This window comes from Folsomia candida, unplaced genomic scaffold (genome assembly GCF_002217175.1).
Source record: "Folsomia candida strain VU population unplaced genomic scaffold, ASM221717v1 Fcan01_Sc004, whole genome shotgun sequence".
Classification (NCBI taxonomy): Eukaryota; Metazoa; Arthropoda; class Collembola; order Entomobryomorpha; family Isotomidae; genus Folsomia; species Folsomia candida.
In genome coordinates, this window is record NW_019091196.1 from 9177038 (window position 1) to 9190844 (window position 13807).

The 13807-nt window shown below is 36.0% G+C and overlaps 1 protein-coding gene and 2 long non-coding RNA genes across 3 annotated transcripts; 2 read left to right on the forward strand and 1 right to left on the reverse strand.

The window, feature by feature from the left end:
* Positions 1-115: 115 nt before the first annotated feature.
* LOC110848050 lies at positions 116-13346 on the reverse strand. The gene is made up of 5 exons (XM_022095146.2): positions 11636-13346; positions 5894-5977; positions 5781-5802; positions 4529-4737; positions 116-1734 (listed from the first exon to the last, which is right to left on the reverse strand). The coding sequence occupies exons 1-5, from the start codon at positions 12495-12497 to the stop codon at positions 1121-1123; spliced, it is 1791 nt and encodes a 596-aa protein (XP_021950838.1). The 5' UTR covers positions 12498-13346; the 3' UTR covers positions 116-1120.
* On the forward strand, positions 5838-6131 carry LOC118435323. Its single transcript, XR_004834701.1, has 2 exons — positions 5838-5998; positions 6098-6131. It is a non-coding gene; the product is annotated as an uncharacterized LOC118435323 (long non-coding RNA).
* Positions 6303-6804, forward strand: LOC118435324. The gene is made up of 3 exons (XR_004834702.1): positions 6303-6410; positions 6505-6579; positions 6671-6804. It is a non-coding gene; the product is annotated as an uncharacterized LOC118435324 (long non-coding RNA).
* Positions 13347-13807: the final 461 nt, after the last annotated feature.

A 13807-nucleotide genomic window follows, 5' to 3' on the forward strand; every position in this document is an offset into this window, starting at 1 on the left:
GATCAGTTTCACTTCTCTTCCCGTCACGTCACCCGTGATATAATTCAAACTCTCAGCAATTCACACATGAATTTGTTAGAAAAATGAATGGTGTGTCAATGTTGGGTGGTGGTAATTAAGTTAAAGTGTTTAAAAATTACAACTTTATTTATCATCGTTCATAATTATAGTCAGTCTTTCATCCAAGGATTCAATTTGGAAATTAACTCTTGCTCCCATCAAAAGGCACGACAGTTTAACATTTGCTACACTTTTACTCTACGAGTAAGCATTTATAATCCACTATTAACAAACACTTTGTGGTATGAAAAAAATCATCTAAATCAGAATTTATCTTGGGTACTATTCCATACAAATCTTATAATATTCCTCTTTTCTTAAACTTACACCACTGAGCAATAATTTCTTGTTTAATATTACATTTCACTTTTATTTCGTTATTCATAACAAGAAAGTCGCTATCTTTTCGACTATTTACTAAATACATACTTCCTTGCGCAGCTTTTATTCGTAATAACATTATTCTGGCAATAAGCCACACCTCTGTTTTATATACTTATTCATGTCAATATTCCTATAACATTGATCAATCGAGCATGAATCCACGTCTATAAATTATTGCTATGATTGATGATGAATTCTATATGTACCACTGGATTCTTTTTACTTATAATTTACATATTATTGGCTTTTGGCACTTGACGTAGCGTTAAAATAATATACTTTTATAAGCTCAATCTTGCTTCATAAATACGCAATGAATTTGGTCAATATAAATCTCGTGACATTTTTATCTTCCTCATGAAATGCGTGTCTTAAGAATGTGAGCTATGTACAAAATGATTCAAATATTAAATTATTACAACAAGATAACATCAGAGTTAACAATAGTAATGAGGAACTTGTCATTTGTAACAAAAGTTTTGCAGAGCTGTTATTAATTTATAAGCATAAGATGGATATTAAGTGACAATTTATGATAATAATTGTGATTTGATAAATAAGTGGAATGGTTTTGTACAAGGAAAAAAAGTAATAACTCTTTCTTTAGCTTCTCTTGATTGATTCATTAATTGATGGAACTTTTAAGTATTTGCTATTGGCAGCAGATTGTCTAAAATTACTGAGTTTCTTCGTGGTTTCCGTTAACTTGAAGAATTGGGATTGACGATGAGGTTACTTCTTCTATCTTCACCTTGTTCTTTTCAGGCGTTGAATGAGCAAAACCATCCAGGCTATCGTCATCTTCAGGTTTGAAAATCTGGTCCACATTTTCAATCGAAGTGCTGTCTCCAATTCCTACGTCGGACGAAGAAGTGACACTGCCATCATTTTCATCAGTCTCATTTTCACTGTCGACAACTTCTACGTTTCCTTCATCCTCGTCGTCGTCGTCATCTTCTTCCTCCAGATCTTCTTCTTCCTCCTCTTCATCGTCCTCGTCACTGAAAGAAAATTCTTTCGGAGATGAATAGTTTCCGTTGGACAACTTGAAAGCGGATCCATTGCTTTTTGCCGAGGATGATGATGGGCTTGATGTTTCTTTGTCAAAGAATTGTCCAATTAATGGAAGCGAGTAGAACAAGTCCTTCAAATCCTTGCCCGTAATGAAATAGTAGACTTTGGATGTTGTCACGTATCCAGCAGATCCCAGCAGGGCGAAAAAGAGCGTGACCAGACCCACGACGAGGACTACACCTCCAAAAGTTACGGATGCCACCGTCAAAAGGGTTCCTGTAAAAATACACAGAAAATGTTTGCGTTTAGTATTTAATTAAAGTACATGACATGAAAAGTTTTCTATTTGTGTTACATTTTACAGAGGTTGTTACTTAATGACTGGATGTGATCATGATGACATGTTGGACATGCATACCTCCTCGCTAACTAATAGCATAGCACAACATAATATTTTTTCAACGAAAAAATAATCATAGGCCAGATAGTCCACTTGTTTTTGTTGTTTTCCTTAACTTCCACATGCCAAAATCGTTTTAGCATTGAATCTCTTAACTAAATAGCATTGGTTAACTTAATCAAATTCGACTTTGCCCTTAGGATTTTTTGTTGAGGAAATATCCATGTATCTCTTCTCAGATTCACTCATCCCTGCATTACATACACAGCTATCAGATCACGTTGCTTGTACATGAGCTAAAGTCAATTAGATTTTATTATGTATGTATGGAACAAAAATATAAACAAATCCTTGCTTTATTATATTTATTAGCATCAAACCTTGTGCTTGCATTATGTGCACAAAAGGAATAATAACAAATAATGATCTGTAATAGAATGAAATGTTTGGACTTTGGATGACAATTGTTTACTCGTGTACTATTGTTTACGATGTCAATATTTGGCTGTCATGTCATGTCATATGTATGAATGAACCAAAAAATACATGTGTGTAAGCGAGTAAAAAAAACATTTAGAAATTTCAATTTGTCCTAAAAATCATGAAAATATCGAAATCCCATGAAACTCGGATACTATTTTGCAGCATGATGAGGTCAGGGTTTAATTATTCAATCTAATTTTAACTGGAGATTGATTTCATACGACAAATTGCGTGAAGATGAAATAAACAATTTTTTGCATCATCCTGATAACTTTGCTATGAAGAATACCTAATGATTTTTGCGTAAGCTAAAACGATGTTATGCCACAGGTGGTGGGTGATGATTGATGTGGGTCAATTTCAGTGTATTTCCTACGCTTGTTGGTAAACAAGCCAATTAATTAGTTCACTCTTCCGAAGCAATGTTCAGATGCAACAAGTACAACATTCGAAATCGAAAAACAACATAAGGCAAAAAATAAAATGACCTCCATATGTATTCAACTTCGTTCGCAATGTAATGGTGCCGGTGCCGGTTGGTTGTTGATTTTGCAAGTCACTTTGAACTGACATTTGATGTCATGATTAAACGGTTGGTATCATGAACATTTGGCACGAGCGATAGCTGATGAAGTCAGGACAGTTTTTTCATATATTAATTATGTAATCAATTTGGACCAGATTATGACGGGACAAAGTCTACTATTAAATAAAGTGAGGGATTGCAACATGCTTTTGCTTACTTATTAGATCATGTAATTAAATTAACATATTACATGAATTACTTGGTATTGAGAATTTCCGGAATTATGCAAGTACAAAATGTCCTTTTTCTCAGGATGGTGATAAAAATTATTGACTTTGAACTCTCATTGTCAAAGTATTACGTAAATATAGATGTACAAACTGACTGCTTTCATTGTTGGCATGTGAGGCTATTGAGTACTTGCACATCTTGAGCACATGGTCAGAGTCACGAAATCAAGCGTTTGTATGATGTAGGATGACACGGATGCCGGTAATTTTGCATAATGTACAGACATAAGTAAAGTATTACAAGTATTGGTAAAAGTCATCGCTATCGATTATGCTTAATATGATTGATTTCATGCAATACATTGGTTCACTTTGGACTCTTCACATTACGGAGTGGCTGAGGTGGAGCAAAGTCCGGATTTTTTATACTAAAGATCATCCTTAATGGGGACAAGATGCCGGTCAAGTTAAGTGAAATCATTCTATTAGCGCGTGTCCGTTCACCGCGGTGACCTCAAGTCCATTAGGTCAGTGTAGTAGGTACACAATGGGCTTTTCTCGACTGTTACATATGTCGTAAGTTCTTCCTGAGTTTGAACTTTTTAGCTATGGAGCTATTAATAACGATAACTGACCTCGTATATTATTGTAAATACGTAAGGATGCCAACTGTTTATATGCATGTCATCATATTTCCCATGTGCTTATGTTATTGACAATGGCTGGATCCTGGTCATCACCTCGTTGGGTAAGTAGAAACCTTATCCTCGCACTTTGGTCTCTGTCTGATTTTTCTTGACAATTTTTTTACAATTTCAGACGAGACGGTCCTATCTACAGTTTAGAATGCCATTAAACGATCACTCTGTCTCGAATTTGTCATTAATTTCTCATAATTTGTCTCACAGCACGAGCAGTTGACGTGACTTCGCATTCCAATGTCCAAAGTAATGCTCTAATTAAGTATGTCCTTACATGCATATATTCTGAGGAAAGTAATGTATTGCGACACTTTGCAAGTATTAGCAATCAGTCACCCCCGTTCAACTGTCAATTCTTGATAATGACCATTAGCACGAGCTCATTTGACTTGTATGCAACTATAGCAAAACAAGACGTGGTTTTATCCACGTGCGATTGCGATTATTGGGTGTGATTATGATTACTAATGTCACTGAATATTTACTGTGTGCATATGAAAGTCGCCTTCATAAAATGCAAAATTCTTTAACCTTTGCCCAAAAAGTAGGCAAATTAGAAGAGGGTATTATACCAAGGCTGGACTTTGCTGCTACAATTTCATCACAACTGCTAGCTCAAAGTGCAAGAATAATAAGGATATTTGTGAAAAATATTATATGCAAATCAGATTTTTGACCCCAACACATAAAACTTTGGAATCTCGCTTGTGATAATAATTTTTATGGTTACCTTCAACAAATAAGAATCCCAGGAAGGAGACGAGTATGGTGGCAATAGCGAAACCAAGGAAGATGGAGACTGGGAGGGCAGACGCGACTACGACTGCCAAAATGAAAACGGAAGTTACAGGGTTCTCCATGGCGTATGACTTCATGGCTGCGAGGAGATTTTGCACAAATGGTGGGACCCTTAAACGGAGGGGGTAGAAAGCCGGTCGACTGTAAGAAAAAAAATAAATTAGCCGTTTCTAAAACGAGCTTAATTCCGTCTCAATAAATGAGATCAGTATATGTAGCGGGATTTTTAACGTAGCATAAATGACAAGAATCAACTCACTCAGGAGGAAAGTACCTCACTGAGGGAATCACAGAATTTAAAATCCTTTGGATATGTTGTAGTACTAGGTGAGTCTAGAAAAAGTGCAGAAGGGTTAGATGCAACACCCCCATTTGCGCCCGCCACACCCCTTTTAGTGCGCGCTCCAGGCTAAACTGGCTGCCTTCAAACCCTCGCCAAAAATTCAATTTTGAACGGATTTTGATAATTTTTACATTTTCTTGATCCCAGATAGTTGCTGTATCATATCCAATATCAAACTCAACTTTTTTAAAGTTTTGAATATTTTTGATAATTTCCTGACCTAATAGCTTCGAAAAAATCAAAATTTCAAAAAAGTTGAGTTTGATGCTGGATGTGATAAAGTAACTATCTGGGATAAAGAAAACGTAAAAATTATCAAAATCCGATGAAAATTGGATTTTTGGCGAAGGTTTGAGTGAACAAAAACAGGGCTTTTGTCCACCTTTGAGTGGGTGTGGCAGGCGCAAATGGGGGCGTTGCATCTAACCCTTCTACACTTTTGCTAGACTCGCCTGGTACTACAACATATGCAAAGGATTTTAAATTCTGTGATTCCCTCAGTGAGGTACTACCCTCCTCAGTCATTGTAGAATAAGTTTTTTTTGCAACTTGCTCTAATTTTTTTAAACTGTTGACTAATAATTTACTTTTTAATTGAGTTGAACTACGATTTTTAAGATATGTCGGGGAGGCTATCTAAGTTGGCGAAAAGGCCCAGGTAGGTTCCACATTTACCAAGTATTGTTGAATCAGCACAAATTGGTTCCCTTATTTATTAATTGTATTAATTAATTTGGAAGTATCTCTTTTTATAGGATAACCTACAAGTGCAAGTACCAACCATGTACTAGTTGGATGAATTAATTAGTGAATAAATAGATATGAACATAAATACACTTACTTAAATTTGGAGAATTTGGAACCTAAAATACATAACAAAAATTGTCTTAATTATACTTACATAATATTATTAAATATTTATGACGGAATTGTTAAAATGCTGCAAATACTCACCAAGCCACTGCACTTTCTCTCGGACGTCCTTCTCAAATGCAGCCGTCTCCCAGCTAAACTCCCGAACGGAGTTTACATTTGAGCCTGCAATACAAAAAATACATGGTAAATAAGTTGTGGATTACAATCTTATGTAAATGTTTCCAAATTTACCCAGAGACTTAATTGATGTCATGCTTTTCTTAATGGTATTCATTTATTTAGAATTTCAGTAAAATGAGGAAAACCTAAACCATCACCAGCTAATGTACTACTGACTCTCTTTATCTCGATTGTTCCTCAATTTACTACATATGCATTTAGAGCACTAAATCAACTAAGCGGCTCGCTCTACTGCGGATTCTGACTTTTCGACTTTGGTGTATTCGCACAATGTAATTTCCACAACATTTAACAACGCTATCCTGGAGTTACATGCATGCATACTTAATTGCATATCAAAACCACTCGCTTCTGTCCCTGCATACTCGCTCACCTGCCCACAACCAACACGAGGAAAGAACTGATAGGAAGATTGGTGAGTAGAATGTCGGTAGTTTGCTACTGGTTAGCTAATGCCTATTGCCCACAATTGTTTGGTTACGGGTGGTTATTTTTCACTGAGCACACAGGTAACAAGAAGATTGACATTGAACACGGTCAAACTTTATTCGCAAGATCATCCAAGCCAAGAATACTTACTACAAGTACGTAGTTGCTCAATACGTATCCTTATTTATAATTACAGTAGCAAAGCAGCATCACATTCGTGTGCACATTTTTGTTTTGTTTTTGCAGCCATAATCAAAACACCACCAATCTCATTTCTATATATTTCGCTAGGTGCAACCCCAAAATTCTAAATTGTAAGCCGATCATACCAGGCGAGACGGCCAATCCGGTTTTGCTCAAAAATTTCAATCATAAACTATTAGACTAATAATTTGTCGGCGGCCATAGAAAAATTGCAATATGTACAACTTCGTAGCATCATTTAATGTGCAAGATCATCAATCAGCACTTTTTTTGTTGCGTAACAAATGAAATTGCAGGTAGAATCTACCTGGAAAATTTGTCGATTAGGGTTTTATTCCATTTTGTAATAGCCTCATATGCAAGTATAAAAGTTTATCAGTATCTATTAAGTTACCATCTAATATGGTAATGGTGTGACATGACTCATATTTCCCACAGTTAATGTATAAGTAAATCATTTAAAGGATGTTACAAAGTCAAAAACCAAGGAGTTTTGATCAGCATTTCCCTTAAGAAACGGTGTACATGAGGATGGAGCGTGTAAGATTACCAACTAATAGTGTTCACGAATTGCCTGGTTTTCAGCCTATTATTTCAATTTGCGCAATACTTTTCGTCATATTAAATACTTTTCGTCATATTAAATACTTTTGTAGAGGTTTGTTTCGCATTCTACTGGATTATGAAGGGTGGTCTCATTCCCACGATCGGCATCAACATCCCCATGATCCAAGTGTAAAAAAATATTTCACAAAAGCAGAAATCTGACACTTTTTTCAAAATATTAAAACGCAGGCTTACATAAGATGTTTAATATATCTTCTTGCATTACATAAAATGATGATGAAAAGTGTCAGACAGTTTGACAGATTTGATAGATAAGCTTAATTTGATTCAGCGTATAAGTAATGTCAAGGAACTCTTTCCTCGTCTCTTTTTGCTATGAATTAAGGAGGAAAGTGAACGACTTTGCATATCCAAATGAATGGCTAATACAAGTACAATACAAGTTTTAATTAACCATTCATCAAGTTACAAAATTATGTACTTACTAAAAACGAGAGAATCTACAGAGTTGACAGTTATCCGTTACGTATTTTCCAACTACTTATCAAAGGATCCAACTTAATAGAATCTCTTTTTGCCATATTGTGGCTGAACAGCATTATGTCTCAAATTGTAAATTATGTACTTAATACTTAATTTAAACTAAACTTGGATCTATGCACTAGCAATCTCCAATAATAACCAGATAAAACAGGGAGGAGGAGAATAAAATAAACCCCTTCCTGATAACCTGGCTTGAACTTGTGTGGTTTGGTTTGATTAAACATGTCGTTCGTAATTAGGAGAAGGAGGCTTGGTCCTCGGCCCATTTAAATTATGTACTTTTCGCTTCATTTCATTTTGGTCTATTTGATAAGCATTTCAAGTTGACATTCAAAAATTGTCGGGAAATAATATTCCTTATTAATTATGTGTGCTACAGAAGCAGGCACGTATGTATAAATATTTAATTATGCTCATGTAAAACCACTTAAAACTAATGACTTAATTATTTATCACAAAATTCCTGTCGCATCAGCACGTTATTGATTTTTCAAGTAAAAGGTTACATAATTGGATTAAGGTATCTATCATCACCGCTTGGGTAGGAAAATTTAGAGAACTTGTCACAAGTAAATCAATGACTAATGTTATGTATGCACGTAACTGACCATACGATAAATATTCATACATTCAGCCCTGACAATGATATTGTATGAACGGTTTAACGAAACAGCATACATATTAAACAAGCTATTTACTGGAGCATAATAATCAACAAACATCTTGATACAGCAATATTTTGAGTTTGACTCGTTCAGAATAATTAATTCAGCTTGGTTACACTTCCTCCAAATTGTAAATATAAACAGAAGAAGGGAATTTAATGAATATTGAGCGACACGATTCAAACTAAAGTTCATTCATTTATTACGTACAAAGAAAGAACCAATTCACTCCTGCTTCTGTATTGTAATGCAGTATTTTGATAAAATAATATGACCGACCACCCCACGATGTCTGTAAACATAATGTTCCAGGAAAATTAAGTCGTAAAATATACGAGCAAGTTAATCGGGGAAAAGGGTAAGTAAGTAAGTAAGCTGAGTAATATAAAAATATGATGCAAAAAAAGACGCGAGTTCAAACACCATAATACATAATTTGACCAGCACTCTGCAAACAAATGTCAAACTTGGTGAGGAACAAGACAGAGGACAGATATCGAATTGGACTTTAAACTTTGGATTCGTAAATGGAATCGTACTTTTTTGTCAGTGCCGATAAAGTATATTTTTGTAGTGAATTAATCTTCACATATTTATGTGTATATATGGTTTTCTATTGCTGACCATTCTGTGTGTGTGTGTGATATCGTAAAATTCAATTGATGATTCTGATTTATTACGTGGCAAAGTTATCAATTGACTTGAATTGATTATTTATTTTCTTGAACATTTACAAAGACAATAATAAAAGATTCGTATAAATGGATGTGTGACGCAGGAAGAAATTACGTCTAGTGTGGTTTCAAAGGAAAGTTTCAATCTTACATTAAATTAGCTTAAATTGTGTAGTTTTGTTTAGTCCAAAAATTAGTACTAAATTATGAGGATTTTTTATGAACAATTGCACCTCCTTGCGGCATGCTCAAAATTATAGTAATCTTAACAATTGTGTAATTGAAGGAAATAAATGTAGCAATAACTCAAATGATGCATCAAAAAAGTGCATCGCATCAATATAATGAAATATTACTGCGATATGCATAATATTTAGTTGCGTGTTATTATACTCGTACAAAACTTTAATGACCACCATAACGCAATATTTTGTTCATATCTGCGTATTTACATGGTGTTGCGAATACGTAAAAAATAGAAATTTTTTTACATCTCGCATTATTACGTACGTATACTGTGGTGCAGCACGGAAATGATAAGAGAGATTGACCAATCCTTTAGTTAATGCACTTTTATTTCATTATTCTTAAGAGAATTCTGTCAATATCTTTCGTGCAGCATTACGCACGCGAAGAACGCATGTTGCTATTACTCCTTTGTTGTGAGATTTAGTTTACAAAATATAACTTTCTGATTTACCCTGTAACACGGCATATGTATGTACGAACAACTACACTTGACTTCAATTCAGCATTTTAAAACATTATGGACTGTATGTGATCTTGACATGTTACATACATACGCATGCATATTTACCGTACTACTATTATTACGAGTAGGAACATGCGTGTGTCAACCCAACCAAAAATAGCTCTACTCATTCATTCAACACTACACTACGCATGCATAGTTTACCGTACAAAAAAATTAAAAAAGACATTACTTTGGTGGTCACGTTCTCATAATGTGCTTATGATCATGGTTGACAATGAACGAAAAGGACGGACATGGCCAAAGTTCAGTTAAACTAAGATTATTGACTGCTGCGCTACTTGGAAAGGCACCCTGCCCTGACTGCATGATCACAAATAATGTCCTTTCCTAGTACAAAGTCCAAAGTATCAGGAAGAGTTCAAATTCTACTATTGTTTTCGAGTTGTAAAATTATTGACACTTATTGAATGCATGTGCAATGCTGTGATTTGTCGTAAGAATATGCCAGCCATGTCGGTTCCTGTTCTGTTCGAGTGTTAGCAAAAAAATACCTGAAATATTGTAACATTTGACACTGTGATGAATCTCCATACAATTTGTTATGTAATTCAACATGGTAGTGCACGCATATTCTGCATGTAATGTAGTAATACTACGGTCAGAAGACTGGACTTTGCCCCGTGCGGACTGCCATGGCCCTATTTCACTTGTTCTGCATTGTAGGAAATCACGAGGACTTCACGTGAACGAAGAGACCGATTGTAATAAAATACATACAGACACAATGTACATAAATGCAGTGCAGTAAGCTTTGTTTTTGTTACGGTCGTAAGTAACATTCATAATAAACAACATTTAGGCACCTGCAATATAGCTGCTTGGTCAATTACCATGCCGTATCCTCACTACTGCACGAGATAAATAAACAAAGAAACCAGCACGAAAACAATGAAGTCTGTCAATTAAAGTGTACTATTGAATACATACCAGTTGGATACATCAAAGCATTTTTAGAAAATTTGGAAATTAATTTTAGGAATAATTTTGAAAACCATACATGCTTGAATGAAAATGTTTTGCTGTATATTTAACAATGGACTTTGTATGCTCAAGTATCGTTCCGCATTATCGGTCAGTTGCCCTCTACACACTTTGCATAAGATTGTTGATTGATTTATTATAATCCGACCGGGTGGAAGAGATAAAAAATAACAGCCACTCATGGGTCCTTTGCCAGATCATTAAGTCTTATCGAAAAAAGTCTCACCGAACGAACTATGAACTGGAACATATAACTCTTCAAAAGTCATTCACGCATAAAAGATATCTATGATTCAACTGCGCGTGCATGTAAATGTAAAAACAACACACTTATGTAAATGCACGTACATGTGCACTGCTTATGTAGGTAAAACTGACAATTAGTGAACTTTAAGCCACAATTATAAAATCCCATCTGATAAAGTTGGCCACACACCCTCCTCCGTCACCCGGATGATCACCAAGTGTGCCACCCATTTGATCCGGTATTGCACTGCATTAATTACATGCATGGGAACTAAATATGTACTCAGGATCCACTAAACAACTTTGCTTTCGGGGACAAACTCTAAAGCTGATTACCAAATTGACAATCTAGCCGTCCAGCAGAGAACAAAGACCAGCTTTGTCACACATGTACATATGTATATCCTCTTATCTAATCACCTTTCACCCTGTCCAATCAAACCACCATGCAAATGAGTCCTCATAATAAACTTTGACTTTACCTATGACACGAATTTTTTATGCTAAAGTGGAAGCAGGAAAAATATTTATGTAAAAAAAATGAAAGACGTCAAACCTGGAAAACAGCGAAGAATTTGGTACGACGACGAGTCCTCCATTCCCGAAGCTGTTGGGGAGGATGAGATTGATGGTGACCGTTCCGGCGAGTGACACGTACTGTTCGTCCTTCTATAGACTTGAACGCTGTTCCTCCTTCCCAAATAATCCGACCTCTCTCCTCCACGGGCTGCTGCTAATTGATTCCTGCACAGGGACAAGGCTTGGTTGATGCGGTTGTGAAATGCGGGACTTGAGCTGTGCCTTCTCCCGTTAATCGGACTCTGGGGGTTGGAACCTCCGCAGGACGAGACTCCCGAGGAAGAGGAATCACTACAATTTGAAAACCCTTGCAAGTTCTCCTTGTTAAGGTTCCCGGCACTGGTAAAGTTTCTATGAAGCGTTGGATTTCCTCCGTGCCGTTCTATGACGAACTGCTTATTATTATTGGTACTATTATTCGTCACGTCGGTAATGGAGGGGGTGGAGTAGGACGATGAATCACAGTTGTTTGCAGCGTTGAGAATGTGGTCGATGGAGTGGGGAGCAGAATTGGTACGGATGATCCCCCTGGGTCGAATCTGCTGAGGTCCGTTGGCTGCTAACTGAGGGGTATTTACCGAGTTATTTAAAAAGCTGTCAACTTGAACTTGAAACTTTATGCCGACTCGGACCGTTCGAACGCGGTGAGGATCGGTAACTAGTCCTTCTCCAGAATAATTTAGACTGAATCGTTTCACAATTGCGCCAATCTTTGGAATTATCTGTGGGATTATTCTAGACCCGACTGAGCCGGTTGTGACATTTTCCGAGTTTCTTAGTTGGATCTGTTGAGCCGAATTTGGTGGTGGTGGTGAAGAAGGAAGAGCTGTAGAAATCATGACATGAGTTTTAAGAAATCTTTGAATATGAGGGTCGTCCTTCTTTTCATATAATGTTATATGTAGGCTGGACAAGTATTAGGTAGTTATATAAACTTTAGTACTGTGTATGTACTACGGTCTGTAAACTTATCGCGAATGCAGATTGGAGGTAATAACTTATTTTTTATATGGGCTGGTGTATCTTGAAAAGGTGTGCAGTCCGTGGTGCATTTCCCATTAAGAAGAATGCACAATTTGCTTAATATTAATATTATTCTCTTCCAAATGTGAGTACAAGAACCAACAAAGATGTGTGATGATGAGTGTAGGATAGCATATTCTTCTTCTTTTTCTCCCTAGTTTCTTATAGGTTCTTTAAAACGTGACTAGAGACGCGATAAAATATTGAATTCAAAGTTCCTCTTGTATCCTTTCTTATTTTTTGAGCATGAAATACCCTTCCTGCTTGAACAAAGACCCTTGTTACCAGATCTGTCTGCACGTATATCCTGGAGTGAGGAGAGTTTAAGCAGCTAAGAGAATGCACTCTTGCTGGAGTTCTGGAACTCTGAAAGTTGAACGTATGTATGACGAGTTTGCTGTCTTCTAAATATGGAAAAGTCTTCCCTTCCCTCAGTTGAAGATGTCAATCTCTGTAAAATCTCGAGACACTTATTGATGATGTTGGAAAAAAGTGTATGGTTCTTCTTCTTGCACGACTTGTAAAATTCTGACTTTGGGACTTTTTCGAAAGCGTAATGTGGGTTGTCAACTTGCAATGTTAAAAATATGAGACTAAAATCTTGCCTCATGTATTATTTGTGCAACTGCAGCAAATGGTTGAGAGGAGCTAGAGATGCTCATAGATTTAAAATGATGATGGTTCACTCACATCGTTGAATTATATACCACTTTTCAGGTTTTACATTGCCTTCATGCATGCATCGAGTCTTCGTGTATGTACCATATTACGTATATTTATATGCTAAAAGCTACACCATATGTGTAGTAAATGAAAAGCCTAACAGGTTGTTGGTTGGTTTGGTAAATGATAAAACACGAATAACTGCTTTTATGTATGTACACATATATGCCCACTAAAACAAGTGCAGAATAAGCAAGTGAGCATGTATCACATCACAAGTCTTGATGTATCATCATCGTTTGCGAATATATTGTATTCTCTAAATCTCGTCTTAAAAAGGTTGCCTATGCGCTTCACATTAGTTTGAATGTTACGTTACGCCACGAAATCAAAAGGGTTGATTTTTTTTAACTTACTTTCTTATACTCGCGTTTCAACGTATTTATTAGAAAATCTGGTATAA

Bases quoted from the DNA above. Each gene is read 5' to 3' on its own strand.
- LOC110848050 (XM_022095146.2), bottom strand. From the start codon at position 12,497: ATGATTTCTACAGCTCTTCCTTCTTCACCACCACCACCAAATTCGGCT. The intron at 5,978-11,635 runs GTTTGACGTCTT...TTTGTATTGCAG, and splicing joins AATTCTTCGCTGTTTTCCAG to GCTCAAATGTAAACTCCGTT. The intron at 4,738-5,780 runs GTAAGTGTATTT...TTTTTCTTACAG, and splicing joins TCCAAATTCTCCAAATTTAA to TCGACCGGCTTTCTACCCCC.